We start from the raw sequence: 26,884 nt of genomic DNA, 5'->3' as shown, positions 1-26,884 counted from the left end.
AAAACCTTGAAAAGGTACCTGTGACTGATAACATCAAACGCCTTTTCTTGATCGAATGAGCAGAGAATGCCGCTGAGATTCCGTGCATTCGCCCATTCGATCAGGTCCCTGATAGCAAAGCCGTGAAGCTGGCAGGACCGCCCTGGAACACAACATGCCTGGTACGGACCCAAAACCATGCTTAGCACTGGAGTGAGTCTTACGGACAGGCACTTAGCTATGAGCTTGTAATCGCAGTTCAGAAGGGTGACGGGCCGCCAGGCTCTCAGGTCAGTGCGTCTCGACTCGTCCTTGCACAGGAGAGTGATAACCCTTCCCTTTGAGTTGCTGACAGGGTCCCCTCACGGAGGAGCCTGTTTACAAGAGTGGTAAAAGGCTTCCCCAAAACCTTCCAAAACTTGACGTAAAATTCAACGGTCAAGCCATCCGAGCCTGGGCTGCGATTGCGCTTCATAGATTTCAGGGCTGCAAGGAGCTCCTCCTCAACAAGTGGGGAGTCGCAGATATTGACCTGTTCATAGGACTTAACGAAAGGAAACGAGTACGGGGAGGGAGGTGGCTTGGCATAAAGGTTCTTGTAGAACTGCCGCACCAGCTCCAATACTCCGTCCTGCGTTTCGACAAGATTGCCAGTACTTGGATCTGTGAGAGAGGTCATAACCGCTCTCTTTCGAGCTAGGTGCCTACGGAGAACATTCCTGCTACACCATGCCTCCATTTCCCACTGCTCAGCGCGCGCTGTGGCTCGCACAAAAGTCTCTGCACAAAAGAAGTTACTATGTCTGTTTTGCGGACCATTAGTTTCCCGGCGAACTGCAAGCTTTAAGGCTTATATTATACACCTACCTGAACCGTCCTCACGTTTTTGTACACTTGCTTACGCAGCTGGGTATCGCACGACTAGTTTTCCGATCGCTCAGTTGCCCGCCTCGATAAAGCGACATCCTTTCATTTTTGCTTTAGAATCGCACTTGTGGACACGAGAGCGGCGGCAAGGGAGGTACACGCGGGTCCCTGCGCACAGCTGCCGACCCTCGGCCCGTTTGATCTCACTGCCACATTTGGTCGCTTCCGGCGTCAACACCTGAGGCAGGTGCGCCGCGCCTTCGTACCGTACGCAGCGAAAGCCGGTTCATCCATTGTTCGCTGCCTGTAAGTTGCCAACACAGAAAACATCCCCGAGGAAGCGCTTGGGTGATATTCAAAAAGCGCGCCTTTTACACGTGGTTCTCCTACCCACCACTGGTGTCGCGATCTGCCGCGTCACGTGACCCACGCCGTCCTTCAAACTCGCCGTGAGTGGTTCTTGCGGGGCAAGCGAAGAGCGCCGTGGACGCAGTGGCACACGTTCGCGAAAACATGTCTGAAAACAACCCGGACAGCGAGATGGAAGATCGCACCGAGCAAGAGACCAAGGTGAGCAACACAGACATCTTGTGCCGATCGCGGATCGCCGCCAGCCGGCGGCGTTTGTACTGGGGCCGCCGCTAGCACTGCGTGCCAACAACAGGCGACCGTTTTTCTCGAACGTCCCCGAGACGTCGTGGTCAACGCCGCGGCACGTGTTGAAACCCGCGTCCGCTGCGTCAAGTCTGCGGCTCTGGGGAAGGGCGTATCGCGTTCCATCCGCGCTATCGAGCGGCTTCCTGCATCGTGTGACCGGCGAAATACTTCGAATTGAATCCCGTCTTTCAGACAACGTCCACAATGGCGGGCGATTCGTGGAGCGGGAGTTTGATGCGACCCTAGCGCCATCTTTCGCTTCCGATACGAGGCGCGCGCGGCGTTGTCATGGCTACGCTTCTCGAGGCGCCCATCTCTCTCTCTACTGTCTTCTCTCCTTCGTCTTTCGCCAGGACTGGCCGGTCGGTGCCATTGCTCTTAGGGATCGCCGTAACTTTGGTTTATCTTCGAAGTACCGGCATTCAGGAAGGCGTTGCAGTGCATCGTCTCACACTCGCGCATTTACGCGTTACCGTGGAGTCATGAGGGTGAGAAAGGTTCCGGTAAGTTCGTTTTTCTGCGTTCTCGAAACTAAAATCTGGGCGCAGTAGTAGTGCGTTCCCGTCTCGCGCAGGCTTCCTCGCGATGTTCGCGCGTTCGTTCCATTTCGCTTCACTTGCGTTGCTTGCTGCGCTCCTCGACCGAAGAAACAAAACGTAAATACCAGAGGAGATCGCCCCCGTGTAGCTTTCATTCTCAGTTTAGTTTGGAACGTCGACGTTTCGAGAATCCGTAAGGAAGCGCTCGTACTTTCTGCCCGACATCTTTGCTGCGCGCGGAGATACTTGCAATCGAGCCGCGTTTGCCCTCCGAGCTTTTGGTGTCGAGGAAAAACAGCGTTGAGGATTAATGTGGCGGGCGTACGCCGTTCGGAACTGGCAGTAAACGTGTACCAGGGCCCACAAAGATGGAACAGAAAAGGAAATGGTAATCTGATCGCGCGAACCGAACAAATAAAAAAAATCGTTTCTGCTGTCGGGGTCGTCGTCCTCGTTTGCGATAGCGCTGGAAGTAGTACTTAGAAGGGAAGAATAGTTTTAACCTTCTAAAACGTTCAACCGGTGTCTGTGCGCGTCCACAATCTTCGAGTTCGCTTGCGTCGCGGAAGACGCGCGCATAGTATTTCACGACGGCTATCGAGCGATAACGGCTTGCAGTATAAGACAAAACCAGCGTAAGAAAGAAAAGCAACGCGTGAAATACGATTCAGTTGTAGCGCTGCGAAATCGCATGCTAGAGTTATTCGTTCGTTAGGCAAATGCTGCCGGCATGTGGCGCTGCGTTAAAAGACTGCTGTACACGAAAGATATGTTTTAATGAAGACACAGAATAGAGATGAGCTAAATTCTAGAGTGTAATAGGTGTAGTGCATAGCAGGCTGAATGACCGTTTACAACTGCACCATTTCGAGGGGCATGCCAATAGACATCATCATCAATCGGCTATTATGAGGCAGCTTTAGCATAGGGGTACCCCAGGATTTGCATTATAGTTTTTTGCCACTGCAAATTCGTCATACCCTAACTTTTTGGGTACACACATTATATTTTGAAAATAGCTTATGTACCTAAGCAATGCAAATGCTAAAACTCTCTAATGGCTACTTCTTAATACAGTGTGGCCTGTCTTTGTTGCTAGATCTGTGGTCTGAATCGCCATTTAGCTACTTAGCATAGTCTTATCCTTACGTCGAAAGTTGTAGTGGTTGGTACTTTGTTTAGTGAATAGTATCATGTTTGACTAATCGTGGGTCAGACTCCACTGGCTTTACTGAACTGCGGTTCACTGACCTTCACAGTTCAAGCCAAAGGTTGACACGATTCAGCACACAGAGTTGTGTACTGCACTTAAAAGTGCCTGACGTGACCCTTCGACATATGCATTTTCTACAGGGAACCTTACTTAGCACAGGCTGTGGCATTATCGGAATTGCCCCGTAGACAGGTGGCTCTCTTTAGTGGAGGTAATATGAAATGGAGTCCGCCTTAATATTTATGCCATTTCACGCGCAATATTCCAGGCTTGTGTATATAAGAGCTTCAACAAACTTGTGGGGACTGGCAGTTAGCATATTCCAGCAGGAGGTCTCAAAGTTTCTGAGCAACGGACAGCGTGACCTCCACTAGGGGCAATTTATAATGTGTGCTATGTATTTCCCCTTTGTTGTGGTATCTGCAGGATTTTTTAAAAATGAATTTTAACAGGCTAGCTGCTGCACTCATAGGCGTGTGCAGAGAGGCGGGGTGGGGGGGAAGGCAGGCGTGCGGCCGCCCCCCCCCCCTAGTCACCTAAGAAGAGGGAGGTGCACAGTCTGCCTCATTCATTGACTTGATAGGGAGGGGGGTGCCGCCCTCCCCCCCCCTGAAGAAGGGGAACCCTGCGCACGCCTATGGCCACACACACCTTGCAAGTGAAAGGATTGTGGTGTCTGCAAGAAGAGGTGGGCTCTTGCTGCAGCCATTGACAAGCGCTGTTCTTGCGTTGTGCTTCAGAAGGCCGAGGTGGAGAAGCCTGCCACAGACTCCAAGGAGGAGGAAGAGACCAACGGGGATGCTGCTCCGCCCACCAAGAAGGCCAAGGCTGAACCGGCCAGGGTGAGTTAGGCAGGTCTCTTCATTGTGGACAAACAGGTATACCTGAAAATAAGATGCTTAGGGGAAAAGCACACCAGCTCATAGATGATCAACCATCTGTCAATACCCTTATGACGAAAAGTGCACTCCCATCTGATAGTTACCAAAATTCTCAGTGTTGCCTAAATTCCTCGCTCAGCTATTCCGGGGTTATTGGATTACCAACATGTTGAAAGTTCTCAACGTACCTCACTACAGTGGCATAGCCTGGGCACTTGGGAAAGGGGGTGGGGCACTGGCGACATTACAACGAAACCTCTTTGTTTTGTACAAACACAAACTGTAATGAATTTGTAAATGGAGTTGTAAAGTATTGTGGAGAGTACAACATGTGTGCTAGAAATCATTTTCTGGAATTGAAGCATAAAATGCAGCTTCGCAATCATTTCTCGCATGATGACACAATATGTGACGCAAGAAGCTTGCTTGATATCCGATTGGCACTGATGTCAGTGAGTGCAGAGCGCCCTGGGCGCAAATGTCCTGCTCACTTCCTTGGCTTCATTGTCCTGCTCGTTTTCAATTACGCGTTCAGCAATAGGTGGCCTACGAAATGAGGCGCCATGCAACATGTCTGCCAGCCATGTATCCAAAAGCCTTTTCTTTTGTGTAATGCAAGTGCCAAATTCAACTTTTGGAGATAGAAACATGCCTGGGCCACCATGTTCTGACACCGCATACTCGAACATCAGTGGCTGCGACGTCGCCAGATATTGATAATTTGGTTCAAATCGAGTGAACAGGAAAGTAGCCAAGATGTTTTTTCTGCCGCCACCAGCCCAGAAAAGTAGCCAAACCTGGGATCCCTGGTGGACAGGACAGCAGCCTGTCGGATGCACAATGGTATTGCAGGGTGTGCACTCGTCACAATGGGAGATCGTGCGGCCTTGTGATGTTGTCTGCCAACAATGACCACAGAAGCGCAGGTTAAGCTGAGTGTTCTGGTGAGCACCGAGCGAGCGCTGGATGGAGGACGCCGGTGGTAAAAGTTCGGGGGCGTTCATCTGTCTAGCGTGTAGTGAAGTGCCGTGGCAGTTTGTCCTGAACCACCGTCCACGACTGCCGCCATGACGACGATAATGGCACGTAATGTGTGCAGAAGTCGACGAGAGAGATTGTGAGAAAACTGCCGCTGTGATGCCCCACAGTCTTTACAAATTTAAAAGATGCTTCCTTTCGGATTATGCTCAGTGCCAACCACTTATAAAGACCCTGCAACACTTTTTCAGCATGGTCAGAAAACGCTGCCGATTAATAGTCCAGGCTCCTGAGAACACGAAAGCCAAATATTATAGCGCAGCACGCGGCCTGAAGTTTACTGTTCTCAAGGTCTGCTAGAAATCGCTCCCTCTTCTCTCTTCAAATGATGTCATATACCCTAAGTCCACGGCGGTTGGTTTATTTAAGTATCATGAGCTGCATAGTTACGGTGGCTACCACGGGATGTCGCCGCGTGCGCGCTTGCGATCACACTGAAAGTAAGCTGCACGTTCTAAGAAAAAATGAAAAGAGAGCGCTCGAAGTCACAACGCGTGCTGACAAAGGGACACATCTTGCCCTTCTGTCGTCCTCCTCCTTGCGTAGCTTTCGGTGCGCTCACTGGTATGAAAGGAGAGAGAAAGTGCCTAAAGCGTGCAGCAATTCCCTGTGACTCCACTCGTACTTGATGGATTGTAAAATTTGTTTTCGGCAGTCAATTAGTGGGGGATAAGCTCTCTTAATGAAGCCATGAAACGCTTACTTGGAAAAGTGTTGCAGGGCTCCTTTAAGGGTCTAATGGACATTGTGTTATCAGGGCTGAAGTGGCAAGCATGCTTGATCAGACTAGATGACAATATGGTATTCGCAGCTACATTCCGCAGCTGAGCTTTCTAGGCCACGTCGCCAGTCACGAGGGTGTTCGACCTGACCCAGACAAAATAGACGCTGTAGAAAAGTGTTGTGTAGCCTGCCACAGCTCGCCGGTAGCTGCGCTCTTCATCTCACCCTTTCCTGTGCCCTTGCCCTCGTAGATGAGGTGGCTATGAAAGACGGTGGCAAGCCGCCGGGCGGTCACTTTACTTGCTTATGCTGTGCGATAAAATTGAAAATCTCGCAGGGTCCCTTATATGTTTGCCTAAGACGACTCGAAGGCGAAAGGGATTTTCTTCTTTTTCTCCTCATTCAGCGTGTTTTGTCGACATTGCTCAGTACAGTGACATACCTGCCAAGTCTCCCGGATTACCCGGGAGACTCCCGGATTTGGAACGTTTGTCCCGGTTCTACGGGTCACGGGAAAGTCTCCCGGAAATCCAGTTTGCCCCATGCGTCCAGTGCTTTGTCTGGCCACGTGAGCAAAGTTGTCTGGCCACGTAGTAAAAAGGATTCCTCTTCTTTTTTTTTTAACGATGGTAGAAAGGTTCAACTCAGTTTCATTGCGCATGAAGTAGCTGTGCACTTTGCGCCGCAGTGCTGCCAACGCAAACGTGGCGCTGCAGCCGCGTCTTGCCAGTGATGCGCTTCGGGAAGGCAAGTGGGGCCCGCAGAGCTTCAGCCTTGATACGCTTAACTATTCGCTCGCTCACTCCGGTGAGCCCGGCGACAGTCTGGCGCACTGCATTTGCAGACAAGTCACGCTGACGGCGCCTCACAACGCAGACGTTGCAAATACTTGCTTGGCCTGTTTTGATAGCCACTTTCTGTCACATTTAGTGTACAGCTTCTTCGGAGAATGAGGCGGCGAGTTTGCAGCCGCGCACGGTTCAGTCGGCATCATGGACGCCATGTTTACTGAGAGAGCAGGCGTGAGGAAAACGTGGTGCTGTTACCTCGCCTTCAAAACTTTGTGTCACTACTGCTTTAAGTGGAGAGCTCAGCACTTAAAAGGGTAGCTGTTACCGAAGTCTGTCGAGATAGGGCGTTCACCAGCGCTCGCGACCGTCCCCGTCTCAACGGCACCCCTTACGGTCCCAATTGCCCGACGAAATAACTGGTAAGCAAGCGATGACAGGCCTCGCACGCGGAGCGATGTTATCGCAAGTGCCCTTCGCGCGACGGTGACGGCAGGGTCGTTTCATCTCTGTTTCAACCGCGTTCGTCCCTAGCGCTAGCGCGCTTTCACTCGCACGTGAAACAGACGGTGCGTAAGCGATGTTATCGGTTTGGACTCTGTACAGATCAGCGGCGACCGCAAAATGCCGCTGACAATGTCCATATAATTGCTATCGCAGTACTCCCCCCCCCCTCTGTTGAGTAAATCTCCCGGATTCCTTTTCTTCAAACTTGGCAGGTATGCAGTGAAGCTGAAACGGAGTGAAACAAATGTTTTTTATCGGTTTTTGGTTCGAGGGAAAAGTTTGCAATCCGGAACAACCGAGATCGTGCAACGCAAGCATTAATGTATATCTCCAGGGACAGTATTAGCACGTATCTCATTCAGGGGTTCCAAAGTAAGCATGTGCTGAAATTTTGTGAAAAACGAGAGTATTGCAGATGGGTCTGTCTATATAAACGCATGTGGACTTCGGTGTGCCAGTGTCATAGAGTAGCGTGGAGAGGGCGTCATCGGCATTGACATTTGTTTTATCATAACAGCGGTTTCGCATATCAGACTCGATGATGTGCTGATTCTGAGATCATACTCACTCCCTTGACGCAAAGCATTCAGCCTGCTCAAGAATTCTTAACTCACTTATGAGAGAAATAATTTTTTTCATTGACTACTTTTTATTGTTTCTTTAATTAATTTCAAATTCTAATTTAATTTCAATTTTAAATAATTTCAAATTCAAGTTTCAACACAAATAAAAACAGTTACGGAACATTTCTTTTTTTCGTTCTGGAACAGAAACGGAATGGAACTTTTTTTCAGTGGAACGAAACTAAAACAGAGGAGGAGGAGGACTAAACTTTTATTGAAACCAGCAGTTTGGTTGGCTCGGCCTAGGCCTTCCACATGGGGACGTCGAGGTCTTGCCTCTCCGCAGTCTCGCGGGCCTGGTGGGTCACCCAAAGCTGGTTGTCGAGGTGGGAGCTGCGCAGGGCAGCGCGCCATCTCGACGAGAGGGTCTCGGTGTTAATGGACGGGTATTGGTGTTTACATACCCACAGCATATGCAGGAGCGAGGCGACCTGGGTCTTGCAGATCTTCCAAGTGTGGTTAAGATAAATGTCTCGGTATATTTTGTGGTATCGATGCAGTGATGGTTGCGTGTATGTCTGTAACAGGTCTGTAACAGGTGGTTGCCTGTGCTCTGTTTAGCTTGTAATTGAAGGGTGGGGAAGGTTCTTTTTTCGAGGTAAAATGCTTTTGTGATGATGTAGCTGGTGAGGCAACCGCGTTACGCAGGTACACCTGCACTGTCTCCGGCACCATTGACCAGTCCTCGTGCTACGGAGTGTGCAACCTCGTTGAGGTTGGTGAGGTGCAGTTGAACATCACCAGCATGTGCTGGAATCCAGACGAGCGTGATTTAGTTATCTGCTGAGTGAGGGGCTTGGTGTTGGATGCGTAACGATTGCTGTGAGATGTGGCCGTTGCTATAGTTGCTGATTGCCATGCGGGAGTCGCTCACTGGGTCAAGGGCGGCCAGGGCGATGGCCACCTCTTCGGCCATCTCAGGGTTCTGGGTTACGATGCTGGCAGCGTGTCTGAGCGAGCCGCCTTGAGTGGTAGTCGCTGCGAAGTGGTGCCCGTCATTGTATTCAGCTGCGTCGACGAACGTAACGCCTGTGGTGTCGCCGTAAGCTTTGATGAGGGATGCGGCCCGTGCTTTTCGCCGTTCCTTGTTGTGTTCTGGGTGCATGGTTTTGGGGATGGGATCTGCGTGTAGCCAAGCCTGGATACATCCTGGGATTGGGCGTTTGTCTTGATGGCGGTGGTAGGTGATGCGGAGTTTAGTCAGAATGTGGCATTTCGTTTCTGTGAGGGTGAGGCGCTCCAGATAAGTCTGACGCTGCTCTTCAATTTGTCGAGGGTGTTATGGAGTCCTAGTTCGAGAAGAAGTTCGGTGCTGGTGTTGTTTGGTAATCTCGAGGGCAAGCTTGTAGGCTCCGTGAATGATATCCAGCTTCGTCTTTTCTGCTTTGTACTAGGTATGGAAGGCGGCGACGTACGTGATGGGGCAGATAACGAACGAGTGTACGAGGCGGATGATGCTTTCTTCCTTGATGCCCTGCCTTCGGTTTGTCACCAGTTTTAATAGCCGCGACGTGTTGGCCGTCTGTTAGAGGATCTCGGATGTAGCCGTTTATTTCGCACCGTTGGCTTTGATGGTCGTGCCAAGGACCCGGATGGCGGAAACCACGGGTATATGGTGCCACCATTCCTTGTGTGGAGCTGGATTTCTTCGTAATGGTGTTTGTGCGAGAGCGAAGCGGTGGGCATCCGCGGAGCGTGGGGCGGTATAAGAGAAGTTCAGACTTGCTGGGCGAGCATCAGAGTCCCGTGTCTTGGAAATAAGTTTCAACGGTATCGATTGCGTTTTCCAGAGCGGTTTCGATTTGGCTGTCGTGGTCCAAATCGTAATGTCGTCGGCATAAATGGTGTGTTCAGTGCCGTCGAGCTTCTGGAGTTACTGTGCTAAACTGATCATGACTAGATTAAACAACATTGGGGAGATGACAGAGCCTTGCGGGGTGCCCACGTCACCGAGAGCAAGTTCTTCCGACTGAATGTCCCCAACCGAAAGGAACGCTCTTCTGTTAGGTAGAAAGTCTCGGAACATAGTTATAGGTGCACTCGCCAAGGCTGAGTAGTAATATGCGTTCAAGGAAGGTGGAGTGCGCGACGTTATCGAAGGCGTGCTCGAGATCGAGCCCCAAGATCGGCTTTGTGTGTTGGGATTTGCCATAGAGGATTTGGTGTTTGAGTAGAAGCATGGCATCTTGGGTTGAGAGGTGCGCCCTGAAGCCAATGATCGAGTGGGGTAGGCAGTAGCGTCTTCAAGATAGGAGTATGTGGGTAAGGAGCACGTGCTCCATAACCTTGCTTACTCCCGATGTTAACGCAATTGGACGGACATTGGCCAGGCTGGACGGCTTGCCAGGTTTTGGAATTAGGATTATCTTGGCTTTTTTCCATGATTTGGAAATGGATCCTTGGTGCCAGCAGTCGTTAATATACGCAGCGAGCTGTTCCACCGAAGGGTCGTCTAGGTTTCTTGGGGTTTTGTTGGTGACGCTGTCCAAACCGGGGGCTGAACGGCTGTTCAGCTTGCACAGGGCAGCGTGTATCTCGGCCACGCTAAAGTCCTCATCGAAGGTCGCGTTTGAGGACCCCGCGTACGGATTGCGAGTCCTTGCGGGTCCAGCAGGGATGTACTTTTGGCATAAGGTACTAGTTGCGTGGTCCTGGCCGTGTGCCTTGGTTTCTGTGAATAGGAGTTTGCTATAACCGAAACGAAAAACATTTCGTTCCGACACCCTGCTTTGAACACATACTTTGGCAGTGCCCCTCGTTATGCGGCACCAATCGGCTCACAGAAGAGGATTGGGACTCAGCCTTACGAAGTCCAGTTTCAATACAACTATGGGCTGTCCAGAGAGCCCATGATGGGCGGTGAGGCTTGGCCTCCCCGTTCCCACGTTGGAGCAGCCCGTGGCCTTGCTTTAAAATAGTAGTAGTGTTTATCAGGACACAAAACTTCGTCTGTCGACCCCCATCTGGAAGCTTTCTGCACCTAACGTGGTTTGGCACTGCTTCCGTGATCTGCCCACTTTTGACCAAGCAACAATGTCATGTGATGTCACAAACTTTGGTGATCTGTGACGTCATATGGCGACGTCATCACATGATTTTTTGCATCGTTTGTGTTGATGCCAAAAGTCCATTTTCGCGTTTGGTGGGGTCCCTTTTATACTCCCCTTCACTAATGTCCTTTGTCATTCATCAGCGCTCCTTGTGGCTTGCGCATTATGGCCACTGTCATGAAGCCTAACCCATCTCATTAGAATGTTTTAATTAGACGTTTTTACAGCTCACTTTGTGCTGAGTTGCCCCACTAAGCTACACCGGAGCGTCGGGCGATTTTCTTGTAAGCGTTTTCTGTTGTGAGGGGGCCTTTTGCAGTTGCAGTGCCCTCTAAAAAGATCTGTCCTGTCACTTTTACAAAGTAAGACGTGTGTAGCTCACTTGTTCGTGAAGTATGCAGATGTGTGCATACAATGCATTACCAGTCCATTTCATTGAAAGAAAAATAAAGTGTCAATTTGTAGATAGCCACACTATAGTCAGCGAGGTTGTATTCCAGATCCATCCCAATCTGTTTTGACGCCGACGTGCCAGTGATGTTTTCGTTAGCTGTGCTGCTTTGTTTGCTTCACGTGATTTTCCTTAATTCGGTGACTCGAAGTAAACACAGATATTAATCTATTCAAAAGCGCTTTCATGGCTCGTGCTGTGCAGACAAATCTGAAGCCACTATGCATGTGAGAGCGTGGTGTGCTTGGAGGCAGCCATCTTGGAATGTGCGAGGAGTTGATGCATGTGTGAGGGAGGGTGCGTGCTTCAACGCCCTTCGTTGGCAGTTATAACAGGAACGGCACAGACTCTGCTCAGGCTGCCTGTAAATGGAGCGTGTTCCTTGCTCCGCTATCCCGCTTGCGACTGAACGAAGAGCACATGCCCACTCATGCTCCTGCTCTGTAAGCTGCTGAGTGGTGCCTAGAAGCACCAAGCTAAAACACTTGTAATTCTCCATTTTGTGTCCGTGAAATGAGTACATATTATTAGTCTTATTTGAGTGAGTATGCGAAGTTTTGCTCAAACAGCTGTCTATCTCACTTATTCTGGAAGCAGTTTGTGATAGCCTGCAATGTTTGCTCAATGCAGACGCGTCCCCAGCGTGAGAACAAGTCAGCAGGTGGGCGTCGCGTGAGCAGCCTGGAGGCAGCCGCCAAGGAAGGAGAGGCTCTTCTTAAGGAACTTGGCCACAAGGACAGCACCGACCCAGACAGCGGCCGCAGGCGCACACGCTCACAGACACGGGGCACCCCGGCTGCTCCCCCTGCACGGCAGCAGCGCCAGACACGGGCTGTGAGTGTTGCCTCTGTATGGATATTTTTACGCAAGTGTGACACGACGGTTGTGGTTGGTGCGAACTTGTTTCCCGAGCAGGTGCTGAAGGGAAAAAATGAACTTCTTGCTGGGAATGATGCATTCAGTCCTGTGCCCCACATAGACAGCAACGAGGCCTGGCAGAAGGTGTAAGCATGCTAATGGAAAGCATGTAGTAAAGCCTAGACTCTATGACACATTTTAGCGCAATCAGGGAAGCAAAATGAGATTAAAGGGAAGGAAGAGAGTAGATAAGATTAGTGCTTGTCATGGCCACTGCCTTCTTCCTTTTATTCTTTTGTCATATTGTTTCATTCATTGCCCCAGAATTCCCTATGTCTACTACAAACCTAATCGGTCAGATGCAAATCTCTATAAAAGCTAGACTAGTTCGTGGTAATGATATTTAAAAATGGATAGTTATATTTTGGTTATGTTTCAAGATCACCAGGTGTTGTGTGGGTGACATATATACAGTAGAACCTCGTTGATACGTTACTGAAAAAAACGCGGAAAATAAACATACGATCCGAATCCAGTAAAAATTGAGGCTGACAAGCCCATATTGAGGTGCAAGGGCAAAAAACATGGAGGGACTCTTCGATTTTCAAACTCCTGGCATCTCGCTGGCAGCCAGAGGTCAGCCAGCTAGTTCTGGTCCTGACTGAAAATAACGTCGTGGTTACGTGTGTTGAAATCCCTAGACAACCCGAATATTGCAAAATCGAACTCTGGGACAACCAGCGTAAACGTAAAGAAACGCTACCGCCGTGTCAGCAGATGAAACTTTGCGCCGCATGAGTGTCTGTTCTTTCTGCATTGCCACTTGTAAATTGGGGCTAGGTTTGCCGAACAGAAGTGATATTCTCGAGCATACGCATTTGGGATACGATCACGTACGTTCGCAAGATCACGCGTGACTCGCCCCGTCCTTGAAGAAAACTGCCGCCCCGCTAGAGGCTTAACAAGCTCAACTCTTCGCAGTGCACGTAACAATCGCGGTACGACATGATATGCGAAATCTCGCGAAAGTGATAAGCGTCCCCAAAAGCGGCAGCTGTTTGCGGCTATCGCATACTACGTCACACACTTGCGCTGATCAGTTTGCGTTCTGTCTTAACTTGAGGCATGTGCTGGTATGTTCACTGCCACTCGTAATCGCACCATCTCGCACGGCGGAACAGGCTTTAAAAGATAACGCCCAGCGTAATGGCAACCGAAGGTGATGTCCCCAAGCGCCCGCACTGCGATCTGTTGATTCCTCACAAAGATGGCGGCGAGCGCGCGTTGTCTCGTTTTGGCGTCTTATAACCAGAAATCTCCCAGATATCTTCCAGAACAAATCTTTTCTGGCAGCTTCTGACGACCCGCTGGTAGGCAGAATTGCCCAGCCAGAGAAATACGAACGCCGGCTGGAATTGCGACGGGCGGAGCAACCCAAAAACGAATGCGCTCCGGGAGAAAAGTGTGGGGGAAATTATCGGCCATATTCACTGGGCACAATGGCGGCGTTGCTATGGTTACGGGTCGCGGCGTGTTGTGCAGCGGTGGCGGCATGTGCGTTTCTGCAGCAAGCCGTTTGAAGATTTTGACGGCCAGCGTCGCCGCCTGCCTTCGGGTCGGTGTGTGGTTGACAGAGAGCGGTGATCGAGCAACTCTGAGAAGACACGGAAGGGACGATCGAGCAATTCGGAAGAGACGCGGAGGGGACAATTGTGCAAAGCAGAGAAAGCGTGGAGGGAGGAAAGGCACTGCGGAGAAGCTGCCGTTGCCGCGTGGCGGCTGTCTGCCACTTCGCGCTTCACAACCACACGAGAGGGCCCTTTTTGCACACCTGAATAGCAGTTTCTGAGTACAAAACGTATCATACGACCACAGTTTTCCACGGTGCTGAACGTCGCTGCCGAATAATCGTATTTTCCGGGAACGTATTAACCGGAACATATTACACTTGGGTTATTTTTAAATTTCGCGATTTCAAGCGTAGGAGCCGGGAAATCGTACTAAGCGGGAACGTATCAACGAGGTTCTACTGTACATGCAATAGGTGTCAAAATTTCGAGGGTAGTGTCAAACTTCCCAGAATACTACCACACAGTGCCAGTCTAGCTGGGCTAATGACCACGATCGTTAACTCCTTGTTTTGTACATTCTAAAAACAGCCCTTCCTAATTTCGTGCCTGAATGTGATATACCAGCACCTGCCGTAAGCGGCTAAAATCGCACCTCTGCGGCCAATAAATGAGCTAGTATCAAGTGGTCACTATTTGAGAGATTAGAAACGAGATAGACATCAGTTTTTGTGAGCACAGTAAATGGACACCAGCCGTGCGAAAGAAACATACCTTAAATATTCACCTCGGTATTGAAAATTTGTTATATAGTGGCCGTTATATATGAGCCTGCAACGAGCATAAAGCCGCAAGAATTTTTTAGAACTGTGCTGTAACAGCAAGGTTTCACGAATTTAAAAGGTCCCTAAAACCGACCTAACATTTCTTGAAGGGCCAGTAAACAACAACCTCACAGTCCAAAATTTGTGATGGAGAGATAACTGCACACTTGCACGATGCGAACATGATTCTGCATGAATTTTGAAATAAGTGCTGTAATAAGGAAGTCACGGGTATAGAACAACCCGCTTCAGCCGGTTTTATCTTCTCGCTCAGCCTTCCCACCATTCTCGGCAGTGAAGAGGGGTAGGTGCAGCCGCTTTTTCGTGACTACACCCACTTAGGCAACATAACACAATGTCAGCGATTATGTCATCGGCGTGCGGCCAACGACTGAGCAAGACTTTCTCTACGTGTCGCTTGTTGAGGTAAACAAATATGCCATGGCGCATGCGGCCTTCCCCTAGCAGTAAAGCCCGGAGACGCCTCTTTATCTCTGAGGCTTTCATTCTGGCGATACCGCTTGTCCCGGTAGTCTCTGCTATACCGAAACGGGCATGCAACAAAAAAAAGAATCCTGTTGTCCTCTAACAACCCTTTTTAAGGTCAGTAATATAATTTAGCAGATTACTGCTTCGGCTTTTATTGCGATAGCAATTATATGGACAATCTGAACAGGCTTCAAGAGCGCGGCACGGGCGCTAAGATACCTCGCCGCATTGACTATCTCATAAAGCTATCTCGCACTGACTATTGCGTACGGTACTGCGGGCATAGCGCCGTTGTAGCCGTACTGCACACTTTTATTGGGGAACGACACAAAGGCGCTTTGCATCAGTCCGCTGCCAGCTTCGGTATGAAAAACCGCCAGAGCATCGCAGAGACGTGCCGCATGCAGGAAGCTAGTTGTCGCTGCATTGATGCAACAAGGGTGATGCCTCCCACGTGCACGGTATGGGTCGTAACGCTACAAACACTCCCACAGCCAACGCGCGCGCAAGTGACCACACTCAGCAGCGTCGACGCGAAAACTATTGCAACCGGAGGAACACGCTACGCACAACGAAGAACCTGAGAGCCATTCCCGCTACGCATGCCACTTGATAGCGCCAGAAGACACAGCATAGCAAGAAACAGCAGCACGCTCGGGGCATGGCGGAACATTTTTGGGGCACCTCGCATATTTACAACAACCCAGAAGAGGTTATGGCGGCATCATGGGAGCCTCCATTAGAAAGGGGCATAGACAGTTGGGCGTGCCTATGCATTTTGCGAACGTCTCATTTTCTTGGTATCCCAGGCGCTGCTATAGGCGCAACTTGGGAAATCATGTTGTCAACTCAGCCTTTTTTCCCCACGGAGCTGACGTGGGCATCAAAATTCTGGCTTTCGAGGCTGTTTTGGAGTAGTTCGGCGCAATTATTGAGATTTTCATGCTTTTGGAGCAGCTTGGCGCAGGAGAACGGAATTGTATCAAAAATGCGCAATATGTCCAGCTGTCTCACCCCTGTATAATGCTATTGGCAGGTTGACGGCGATTTTGCTCACAAGATAGTCCAAGAAAACTTTTTTATGGCAGCCATGCAATGGGGCAAATCTGTTACAGATGTGTGGCCCCAGTGGCCCTGCTACCTGCCTCACTCGGTCTCTCTGCCGCTGATCGCCCAATGTCTGTATCGTCCCCAGGCCTACCTTTAATTCACTTTATAGCTGCATCTCACAATACTTTGGAAAGCACCACTGACACTCACTCGCAATTTAGACACTGTTGCCACTTCCCATACTCATCAAAATAATTTAACACACAGGAAAGGTGCTGATGTTTGTGGTGCTATCGGCTAGGATGCTAACTCGATACAGCCAGTTCACCGCGCCCCATCGGTAGCTGTCCACTGCTGCAGTGAACAAAATTTGTGTCCGAACTCACACTGGGACTAAGTTTTTGGCTTGGACACTCACTGCTCTATTTTAGCCTACGTTATTTTGTCTGGCATAACAACAACTGCAGCTGATGTTTACATTGCCAGTGGTGGCAATGCGTGTGGTCTTCGACCGTGTTGCAGGGGAGGGCCCAGGCAGAAGTGCCGTGCACATTGGACGCCTCTCCCACATGAGACGTTCTACAACATCGAAGGCTAGTGCGCAGGTTTAAAGCATGAGTCAGGGTAGCAAAGAAGAAACACCAGGCAAACCAAAAGAACAAAGCCATTGTAACTAAAGTGCACAGTGTTTTGAAACAAGAAAAAAAAGTGAACGTTATGCTGGCAGTGATGTAGGATCCCCACGACCATACCTGCCAACCATACCCCCCCCCCATACCTTGGGGGGGGGGGGGGGGGGTCTTTTCGCATAGCGGAAATTACTGAGACTGGAGAATGACATCGGAAAGGGGTAAGAATGTTTGTTTTGAGCTGCTTGAACCAAACTTCTTTACTTGTGAAGGCACCAAGGCAGTTCACAGGCGCACGTGGTACAGAATCCGTACTTGTCACCTTTCCGGGAAGTCACAAAGCACGGAAACCCAGCTGTGTATGAGTCCAGAAACACTTGCAAGTACTTTGATTTTGACGACGTCATCGACCTTCTAACTGAACTCTGGAAACACGCAACCCCTACGGCAGACGGCGTAGCGTACAAAATGCGGAGGCCAAGATGGAGGCGCAAAAGTTCTGGCTAGGCTCAACGGAAACGATTGCCGCAAATGAACTGAACGGTGGCCGGAGCGGCAAGATTGCGACACGTAGGGCTGTTTCTCCCAAGCACGCCTACTTACCGCCGGTCTGCCGGCCACCCCTCCTTTGGAAAATGGAATGTGCTCGACAGTCTCACCGTCTCGTTATCGGAGCGCTCGTGCAGCACCGCGGCTCCGGCCGCCGTGCAATTTTGGCAGTCTTTTTCCGTTGAGACTGTACCTTTTCCCTCGCCTTCTTTCGGTACGGTGGCGAGCGCTTTTCACGGCCAGCCGGCTAGCGTTAGCCCAGATGCGCAGTGCCTAGAATGTACTCAGCGGTACTCTACGATATGGTTACAACGAAATAGAAGTGTGGTGGCGAGTGCTCTTCCGCAGCACCGCTACAGCAGGAAAGGCTGACGTACGCGCATGATTTTAAAAAAAAAAGAGAAAAGAACCCGCCTCTGCTGTGGTGGCCACTTTTTAGGAGATTCGAGATGAGATTCGTACAATCGGGAGATTAGGTCCGAATTCGGGAGTCTCCTGGACAATTCGGGAAAGTTGGCAGGTATGTAGAGAAGTATGCAGCCAAGAGAAGAGACCCACTACAGTGAGAGTAGCAAAGAAGTGAGAAACAAGCAATGGCAGCGCGGTCTATTAACGTCATGCACACCTGGATATTCGGTTTCAACAAACCTTGAAAGAAACCAAAGGTCAATGGCCCAAGACCTGACAGGGTGACAGCGCATACATGCTGCGGTGTAAATGTACGGAATTGACCATATTGGACTTGTTTGCGGTGCCACATATTTGTCATTGACCCGTAAAGACAAAAAGCCTTGTCATTCCATGCATGTGGAATGTTGAGGCTGCACAGTATACCGCTTGACTCGAAGTAGTAAAAACCAGAAAAAATTTCGAGATAAGCAGATTTTCAAGATAAGCAAAGTTGCAGAAATTCCATTGAGAAGTTCAGTTCTGTCTAAAAACATTATCACTACTGACGAGTTTCTTAAAAGAAACACCTAACTGGCTCTTTGTAAAGGTTTTAAAGAAAAATAATGGCGTACCAGAGCTATCAACCAGCTGTGTTTTTCGGAACTGCCCTTTTATTTAGTGCAGAAAAACCGACTAAGGCTGGTCTGCCTCGCAGTAACACTTGCACCTAGCAAAGCTTTCCCGAGTTGCTTAACATATCATGTGGCGATCATCCACGCCGCTGCACTCAACTTCAACCATAATCATGGCAGCAAACCACAAGCCGATTAGAATTTGGCAGTGGAACTGTAGGGGATTCCAGCGCAAGAGGAATGTCCTTCAGCAGTTCATCCGCTCGCATCAGGAAAAACCGCATGTCATTCTTCTACAAGAAACGCTCACAGACTCGGTCTCACTACCGGGCTACAACGCGTACACGATTCACGATAAAGAGAAAAGGGGCATCAGCACCCTTGTAACCAATAGAAGCACTTTTATCTCTCACAGCATTAACGATCCCGTAAGGAAAGTAGAGTACTCCCTAATAGAAATTATACCCGGTAATCTAAACAAGGACAGCATTTTCGTACTCAATATACAGTACGCCTTCGGATCTCAGACAGAGATTCGCAGCGATCATTGCCAGAGCGGCTAGTAAAGCAAGGAATTCCCCTCTAATCATAGCTGGGGACTTCAATGCGCCGCATCGGGCGTGGGGATATCCGCAGAATACCCACAAAGGCATCGACCTATGGCAAAGTGCAGCCAATCATAACCTCACTTTAATCACTGATCCTGCTTTCCCAACTAGAATTGGCAATTCGTGCTCTAGAGACTCTGTGCCGGATCTTACATTTGTCAAAAATGTCGATTCGATGACCTGGTCAAACTTATTGACAGATCTTGGCAGCGATCACCATATCTTAGCCACTAGCATGTTTGTGGAGACGAAAAGACTGAGAAGCTTTACCGTCACAGACTGGGACCTGTTTCGAACACTCCGAGAAAAGCGTGGGCAATCCCAACACTCACCTCCTGATTTGGACCGATGGTCTGAACAATTAAAAGAGGACGTCAAGGCAGCCACGAAGTCAATCCAGACCGACCTCGAAGTCGACAGGATGGACAGCCGGTTGGCGCATCTTCTGGAGGCTAAAAAGTCACTCCTCGACCGATGGAAAGGGCAGAGGCTCAATCGGAAGCTTCGAAAAAAGATTTCAGAACTGAACGGGACCATTGAAGAGCATTGTCAGGTACTAGCTAAGCAGCAATGGGACGAACTCTGTAACTCTGTGGATGGTCAGATGAGAGTCGGAGGAAAATGGAACTTGCTAAAACACCTCCTAGATGACACGAATTCTAAGTCTAATCAGAGGCACGCGATAGAAAAGGTCCTTCATGAAGCGAAGCGGTCGGAACCCATGGGCGTCATTGCGGATAAGTTGGCAAACAGATATCTTCCGGTTGGTAGCGTGCGTCCGACGGACTATCCTACGTACAAGGGCGAGCCGAATCCAACACTTGACGAACCATTCAGCACCAGCGAAGTCAGGGCAGTATTACATAGCCTAAATGGAAGGTCTGCCTCTGGTCCGGACGGAATTTCCAACAGGGCTCTCAGGAACCTGGATGACGACTCCATCGAGTATCTCACTGAAGAGATAAATCGGGTCTGGAAGCAGGGCTTGGTTCCAGAGACCTGGAAGTCCGCATCGGTGATACTCATTCCGAAGCCGGGAAAACCCCCAGGCCTCGCAAACCTTCGACCCATCTCCCTCACGTCATGCGTGGGGAAGGTTGCAGAGCACGTCATTCACAAACGCATTTCGGACCATGTCGAGAAGAGCAATTTATTTCCATACAACATGGTTGGCTTCCGTCCGGCTCTGTCGACGCAGGATGCGATGAAGCTCATCAAGTGTCAAATAATCGACAATCCAACCAGAGACGTCCGGGCTATTCTGGGTTTAGATTTGGAAAAAGCTTTTGACAACGTGTCTCACGCACACATTCTGAATGCCATATCGGATCTCAATTTGGGCGCATCCTTTCACGGTTACATCAGCTCCTTTCTCAAGGGGCGGAAAGCGACACTTAAAATTGGAGACCTAACAACAGAGGCTTTCGAGCTTGGCCCTAGAGGAACACCGCAGGGAGCGGTCGTTTCACCGCTATTGTTTAACATAGCAATGAGAGGTCTCTCGGAAAAGCTCTCTGCTATAGACGGTGTTAGTCACACAATCTATGCAGATGACATAACTATATGGTGCACCAAGGGATGTGAAGGAGATGTTGAGGCGAGTCTCCAATCGGCAGTCAATGAGGTTGAATCATACCTGGAAAACACGGGACTAAAATGTTCCCCCAGTAAGTCCGAGTTACTCCTTTATAGACCAATCAGACGAGGTCCCAAGCCCAGGGGATGGAAGCCACTCGCAGATGTCGATATCAGGCTAACCACACGTGATGGAAACCTCATTCCTAGAGTCGAGTCCATACGCATGTTGGGCATGGTTATCGAATCCAATGGATCCAATAGGCTTACGTTAGATAGGATTACAAAGAAAACGGAAATGGTCATCAGACTCATTACTAGAGTGTCTAATAGAAGAGGAGGCCTGAAAGAAGACAATTTACTCCGGATTTTCCATGCCTTTCTCATGAGCCACATCATCTACGTAGCGGCCATGCACACCTGGCACAACTTCGAGAAAAAGAAGCTTAACACCCTCATTCGGAAAAGCATCAAAAGGGTGCTAGGCATTCCGATGACGGCTAGCACAGAACGCCTTTCTCAATTAGGTGTGCACAATACGCTGGATGAAATCATCGAAGCACAAGAATCAGCCCAGCTTGCTCGACTATCCTGCTCTTTGGCAGGGAGAAGAATCTTAGCCATTCTGGGCCTCAATCCAGTGCTGGCAGAGGAGAGAAGCCATCCAATCATCGAGGAGCAAAGAGAAAATATTCTTGTCGCACCGATCCCTCGCAATATGCATCCGCAGCACAATGAGGGAAGGCGTAGAGCAAGAGCGATTGCGATCCTGAAGAAGATCAAGGATGATCCTCAATCGGTCTGCTTCGTAGATGCGGCACAATATGGTCGCTCATCTCACTATGCCGTGGTCGCAATAGATAACAGAGGTGAAATAATCTCGTCGGCCTCCCTGACTGGGACCACTTCTTCTAAGGCGGAGCAGGTTGCTATTGCTTTGGCACTCTTGGATGATAACAGGACGCAAATCTACTCGGATTCTAGATCGGCAGTCAGGGCGTTTGCCTCGGGCTCCATAGCGAAAGAGGCACATGACGTTCTTAAGAACCGGACCATAACTATGCACACAATCATTTGGTTCCCGGCACACCTAGGTCAAACTTTGGACTCCCTCACCAACCTCAACGACATCGCCCACTCCCAAGCGCGCGTACTAACTCTCCGCGTGGGAGGAGAAGCCTTGTCACAGAGCAGGGTTCAAGAGTTCCGAGACACTTTATTCACATTTAATGAATTCACGAAGCATTTTTATCTGGAAAGAAGAGTATTTCCTCCACCACACAAAAAGCTCACGAGACCACAGGCGATGACCTTTAGGATGCTTCAAACTAATTCTTATCCGAATCTGGCTTTCATGCACTGTCTATTCCCAAGTGACTTCAGCTCACAATGCCCTGGCTGCGGGGGAACGTGCGATTTAGAGCACATGCTTTGGCGGTGCCCCTCGTTACGTGGGGATAAGGACCTCACAGAGCAGAAATGGAGCTCGGCCCTCAAGAGCTCGGAATATCAGCAACAACTTTGGGCTGTCCAGAGAGCCTGCGATGCGGCGGTTAGGCTAGGTCTAACTGTCCCCATGTGGGAGCGGCCCGCGGTGTCACCCTAAGGGGTGGCACTTCTCCGGATCTTTAAGTAAAGTTCTTCGTACCGTACCGTAAGTGAAGCATGTTTCTTGTTTCGGCTGATGTCGTCACACCCTTGAGTAGCTGCGTTGACACTGCCGCGATCACTCTGCGTGATGCCACGTTGTTTCGCTTTTAAGAAAATCGTCAAACCAGCCGATGTTGCAGTGTAGGGTCAGTGTAGCCCACCGCTAAGTCCAGAGAATCTGCCTTCTCTGTCAGTGTTGTAACTGGAAGGGGCTCCTCTCGCACAATGCAACCATACAGTCAGCGCCGTTTTGACGTCCAGAAACTTAGAGCCTTGATTCTGCTTCTTTGATTAGGGCTACCTTTCTTTGCAGCATCAGTGACTTGGTGTTATCCTCACCACATCGCATGGCCTAAGGAAAAATCCGCTCGACGTTGCTTGCGTAAATAAAGTGCGGAAATCGCATCTCTGACGGTAAACAAAACGACGTGTACGACCTGTGTTATTTTGTAGGGCCTGACTCTGTGCACATCTATAGCATCACATGATGTGACACAGGGTCGTTTGACAAAGTTGTTATGCCGCTAGGTTCTGACTTACTTTTTGGAACAGCGTCCACTTTGTCGTAAGCGTGGCAGCCTAAAGTGAACCTTGTGAAACGTATCACATTCCGCTGCTAGTATTTTGTGAAACGGTTTGGCAGTGAAGTTTTCGTTCCACTCTCAGTCAAGATTTCGAGATAACCGAAAGGGGGCACGGAAATACTTTGAGATAAAGGACAACAAATACATTGCATCTATGGAGAATCGTTTGGTACCGTGGAAAATGTCGACTTAGCCGATTTTTTTAGATATGCGAGTTCGAGTTAACGAGGTATTACTGTATTTGTGTTGGTTTACTGGCCATGTGCAATTTTATTTTGCTTGTGGAAAATTATTAAAAGCACCATATCGTTTGTAAACCTCACATTCATAATGTATGCTTCAGGAGCCTGCACGGAAGACCCCTGCCAAGCCAGCGCGCGGTGCCAAGAAGGCTGCGGCCTCCAAGCGCAGTAAGAAGGAAGAGAGCGAAGAGGAAGAGGAGGAAGAAGAAGAGGCAGCTTCTGCGGAGGAGGCCTCAACGGCAGCCGCCAACGAGGATGGGTCAGCTGATAGCAAAGAGAAGAAAGACGAGAAGGACGAGGTAAACAACGATGAGGATGCAGGCAAGGCACGGCAAGCAGATTCCGAGGATGCCAACGCCGATAACAAGGAGGAACCGGAGGTCAACAACAAGGAAGAGAAGCCAACCACAGACAGTGGCAGCAAGGCACCAGCTACGACGACAGCCGACACAAAAGTGGATGCCGAACCCCCAGTTGCCAAGGAGAACGCCCTCGCAGGGGACAGTGTGTCGGCGCCTGCGGCCACCAAGCCGCCGGAGGAAGTGGCTGCCTAGTGTGCACAGTCTCGACGGCTGTGTTTCCTCTGGCAGGCATCGCGCATCCCCTCTCAGATCACACATTTCTTCGCATCATCCCAATGTGAAGCCTGTTTGTTGCAGGCTTTGAGAGCTTCTGCCATGCATTAGCACTTCTTAGGTCCTCTTCCGGTTCTTCTGTTTGATGCAGCATTTCAGCTCGGCACATCTCAGCAATGGCCGACATGGGATTGATCTGGCTGCACTTCACTCTTGCTGTCCCCCCCCCAGTCTTCACTGTGGGGAAGAAACCACGTATTTATTTGCATTTTCAGTCACCTCCTACCATGAGTCTAGGTTGCAGTTGTGTATCTGCCTGGGCAAAATGTTCTGGCAAACTGTGAGTCACAGGGCATATGCACTGCTTCTCACTTGTGCTGTTGTCTTGTGACAAGGCCCATGATGGATGCAAGAGATTTGCTTGGTAGATGAGGCTAAGCTTTGTTTTATGTCTTTTGTGCTTGGCACGTTTCAGTGAACTTTCAGTGCTGCTTTGACAGTGAGCTCTCTCCGTCTTGGTATGACAACTTATGCTGGCTCCCTTGGTCAGTTGTGATGTCTTGCAAAGGATGAATATGGAAATAATTGCACTAGCACTGGCTTTGATTGTTGATATCAGTTGTTATGGTTGTCGACTTGCTCGACCTTGTCTGAAACATAAAGCCTATAAGCTCATTTTAGCAGCAAACAGGATCCACATTGGGATTACATTGAACAAAAGGACATTGGAGCCATAGACTTTAAGATCATTTGATGACCCAGTCATTTTTTTTTTTTTGAAAACTTAATTGTCATTGGCTGCTGGAAAGCCAAACTCATGCAGGAGTTGTTTGCATAAAGTCCTCAGCTTGCCTTGGATTTTGATCAGCTGTCAGTGAATGTGTTGTCTATCTGCTAACACTCAGCTGCCAGCCTGGTCCTGGGTGCACCAGCTTGTGCAGACTTGATGCTTGGCACGGGTTGACTCTGTGTGTATTTGTTTAGTAATGTTTAATATGCTTGTTCCCGTTTTTCATCCACAAATCGTGTTCATCTTCTTTTTGTTTTGTCCTGCAGTAAGGCTTGCAGAATAAGGTGTGACGGGGAAGCATGTAAATTCATAATTTTTTAAACTAAAGCTGTTTTTAGGATAGAAATTTGTAGCTCTGTTAGATGTTCTTCCTCGGTGTTGGTGGTTGTGCTAACATAAGATACCCTGCTTTTATTATAAATGGGATCAGAATGCAGACCCTTTCTTGCAAGTGAGGGGAGAGTGTTATGTTCTGAGTGGAAGGAGAGCAGAAAGAAATGTGCACAACCGTCGGCACTAGGGCTACTTTCTGGGCGACCATTTCAATGATTCACTCTTTATCCTCTTTTTTAAGGCTGCATTTTATATTTTCATGCCCCCTGGGTGACGAACACACAGGGCATCTCCTTTCTTCAGTCATTATTGTAGTAGTCAGAAGGCTGTTTCTTTATTCATGAAATTCCATTGCACATTTGAACAGTTCAACCAAAGCTGTGCAATCCTGCTTGCTTCTTTGGCATGTCATGTTGCCAAGAGTCAAGACTAGCATGCATCAAGAGTTTGGGTAGATTTGAAGGGACATTTTCGGCTCTGAATTTACTGTCTTTGCAGAGTGTCATTTCCTAGTTTGTAATTTGGTCCACTGTAGCTTCTATAACATAACAGGAGCGGGGGCTTTGACTAGCTTGCATTAGCCTACTGCCCTTTGTTTTCCACGCAGCCCTTTCAAAAAGCCGCATCTCTGAACAAAAGTGTTTCCTTATGCCGGTGCACTGTAAATACACGCATTTGCTTCCTCACCACATTCGTCAATTAAATTAGGGGATTGGCTCTTGAACATGATCATTTTGGCTCACGTCAGATTATAAATATGCTCTTCAGGCACACCCTGCCCACTTTTTTTTTTCATGCATTGATTGATGAGAGGCAGGAACAGCGTGCGTGTGTACATGTGCATTGTGTGGCTGGTTGGTGGATTATTGCGCAAATGCGGCGAGTGTCCTGCACACTGCTGCTTTAGCGCAGAGCTCAAGTCTTGGAGGCCTCGCCTGTGGGTTGCGAATGCTCTTTGGTAGTCTGGTGTTCCCAAGCCTGACTGTGTGGGTTTTGTGAAAGCTTCATCCCCGCCATTACACTGATGGTGGCAACCTGTCCTATTAAGGATGCAGAGTCTTTGCTGACCGAGACCGATTGTACAGGAGCAAGACATGGTGTATTTTGCGGCTTCTACGTCTGCAACTGCTTCGGCGTGCGTATAAGTGAGGGAGGGGTTTCAATACAGAAAGAATGCGTAAGCAAGCTCTTGCTTTTTATAGTGTGGTACTGGTCGGTGGTTTTTATACTGTGTTCTGCGAGCTCATGTGTGCCAATTGCGACTGCAAAATGCAGTGGCGTGTAGTCAGACTGGCTCGGATGGATCTTGAAGCGCGTTTTGCTACGAACCCTTTGTGTAATGGCTTTCTTGGTGGCATGTGGTGCCTGTGACCACCATCGAGTCTGTCAGGTAGTTTCACAGCTGACCTGAGAAAACCATCGTTATACAAAAGAAATCCCCTTTCACTTTGTCAAATCTATATCGGTTTTTTAGTGGTTTAACCACCGTAAGCTTGGTGACCTCACACTATGTGGAAGTGTAGTGTACTGTCTCAAAGGATGTGTTTAGACTAGGCTGGAAAAAGCACCCGAGGGCACTGGACTCTGTTCTATTGAAAAATTACTCCCGTATTCAAAGAAGTTACCCGACATCATTGTAATGCTTAGCGAATGCACCCAAGGAAATGCAATGAGTGTCACGGGCATGTTCGTGCTAGGCGTTTCTTCACCTGGACTTCACCAAATTGCAGATCAAAGTTGGGGAGCATTTATGAATACGGGGGATTGTGTGCTGAACCTAAGCTCCCCTGATTTCAATGTTCTTACCTTCTCGGAAGCTGCAAACCTTAGTAATGTTTACAAAGCATGAGCCCAGGCATGGAGCCCGTTTGCTTGACAACTATTTTTGCACGCGCGCTCGAACATTGCGGTCAGTAATTGTCTTAGCTCTCCTTGCATCCTCCTGTCCGAATGCTTCACAAAGTGGCTCTTTTCCTCCTGCTCTCTTTTCTGTTCCTTTGCTAACAGCCATGCTTTTTTTTTTGGTTGTACACGTTCCCAATGTTTCGGTCTTTCATCATTTTGTTTTTCTATTCATTCATGATGATGGCAAATGTAAATTCACAATAAAGTTTCCATCAAAGTACGGTGTGTTGCTTTCCCTGCTCTTGGCTGTTCCAAGCCATTCGATTTCTCACATCAAGGCACTGAAATATTTATGGAGGCCCATTTAACAGCCCAAT

The 26,884-nt window shown here is 49.2% G+C and overlaps 1 protein-coding gene across 2 annotated transcripts; it reads left to right on the top strand.

The window, feature by feature from the left end:
* The first annotated feature begins 1,270 nt into the window (after nt 1-1,270).
* On the top strand, nt 1,271-26,679 carry LOC119390451 (nucleolar and coiled-body phosphoprotein 1). Of its 2 annotated transcripts, none has more exons than XM_037658072.2 (4): nt 1,271-1,416; nt 3,996-4,097; nt 11,947-12,150; nt 23,066-26,679. In XM_037658072.2, the coding sequence occupies exons 1-4, from the start codon at nt 1,360-1,362 to the stop codon at nt 23,516-23,518; spliced, it is 816 nt and encodes a 271-aa protein (XP_037514000.1). In that variant the 5' UTR covers nt 1,271-1,359; the 3' UTR covers nt 23,519-26,679. The 2 variants fall into 2 exon arrangements, with proteins under 2 accessions (XP_037514000.1, XP_037514002.1); XM_037658074.2 differs by lacking the exon at nt 1,271-1,416 and adding an exon at nt 1,853-2,006.
* The last annotated feature ends 205 nt before the right edge of the window (nt 26,680-26,884 follow it).

Source organism: Rhipicephalus sanguineus, chromosome 4 (genome assembly GCF_013339695.2).
Source record: "Rhipicephalus sanguineus isolate Rsan-2018 chromosome 4, BIME_Rsan_1.4, whole genome shotgun sequence".
Taxonomy (NCBI): domain Eukaryota; kingdom Metazoa; phylum Arthropoda; class Arachnida; order Ixodida; family Ixodidae; genus Rhipicephalus; species Rhipicephalus sanguineus.
The sequence above is the reverse complement of the archived record's forward strand: the minus strand, read 5'-3'. Positions and strand labels throughout refer to the sequence as shown.

Coding starts and splice junctions, on each gene's coding strand:
- LOC119390451 (XM_037658072.2), top strand. CDS start 1,360: ATGTCTGAAAACAACCCGGACAGCGAGATGGAAGATCGCACCGAGCAA. Junction 1,417..3,995: donor GCACCGAGCAAGAGACCAAG/GTGAGCAACACA, acceptor GTTGTGCTTCAG/AAGGCCGAGGTGGAGAAGCC. Junction 12,151..23,065: donor AGCAGCGCCAGACACGGGCT/GTGAGTGTTGCC, acceptor TGTATGCTTCAG/GAGCCTGCACGGAAGACCCC.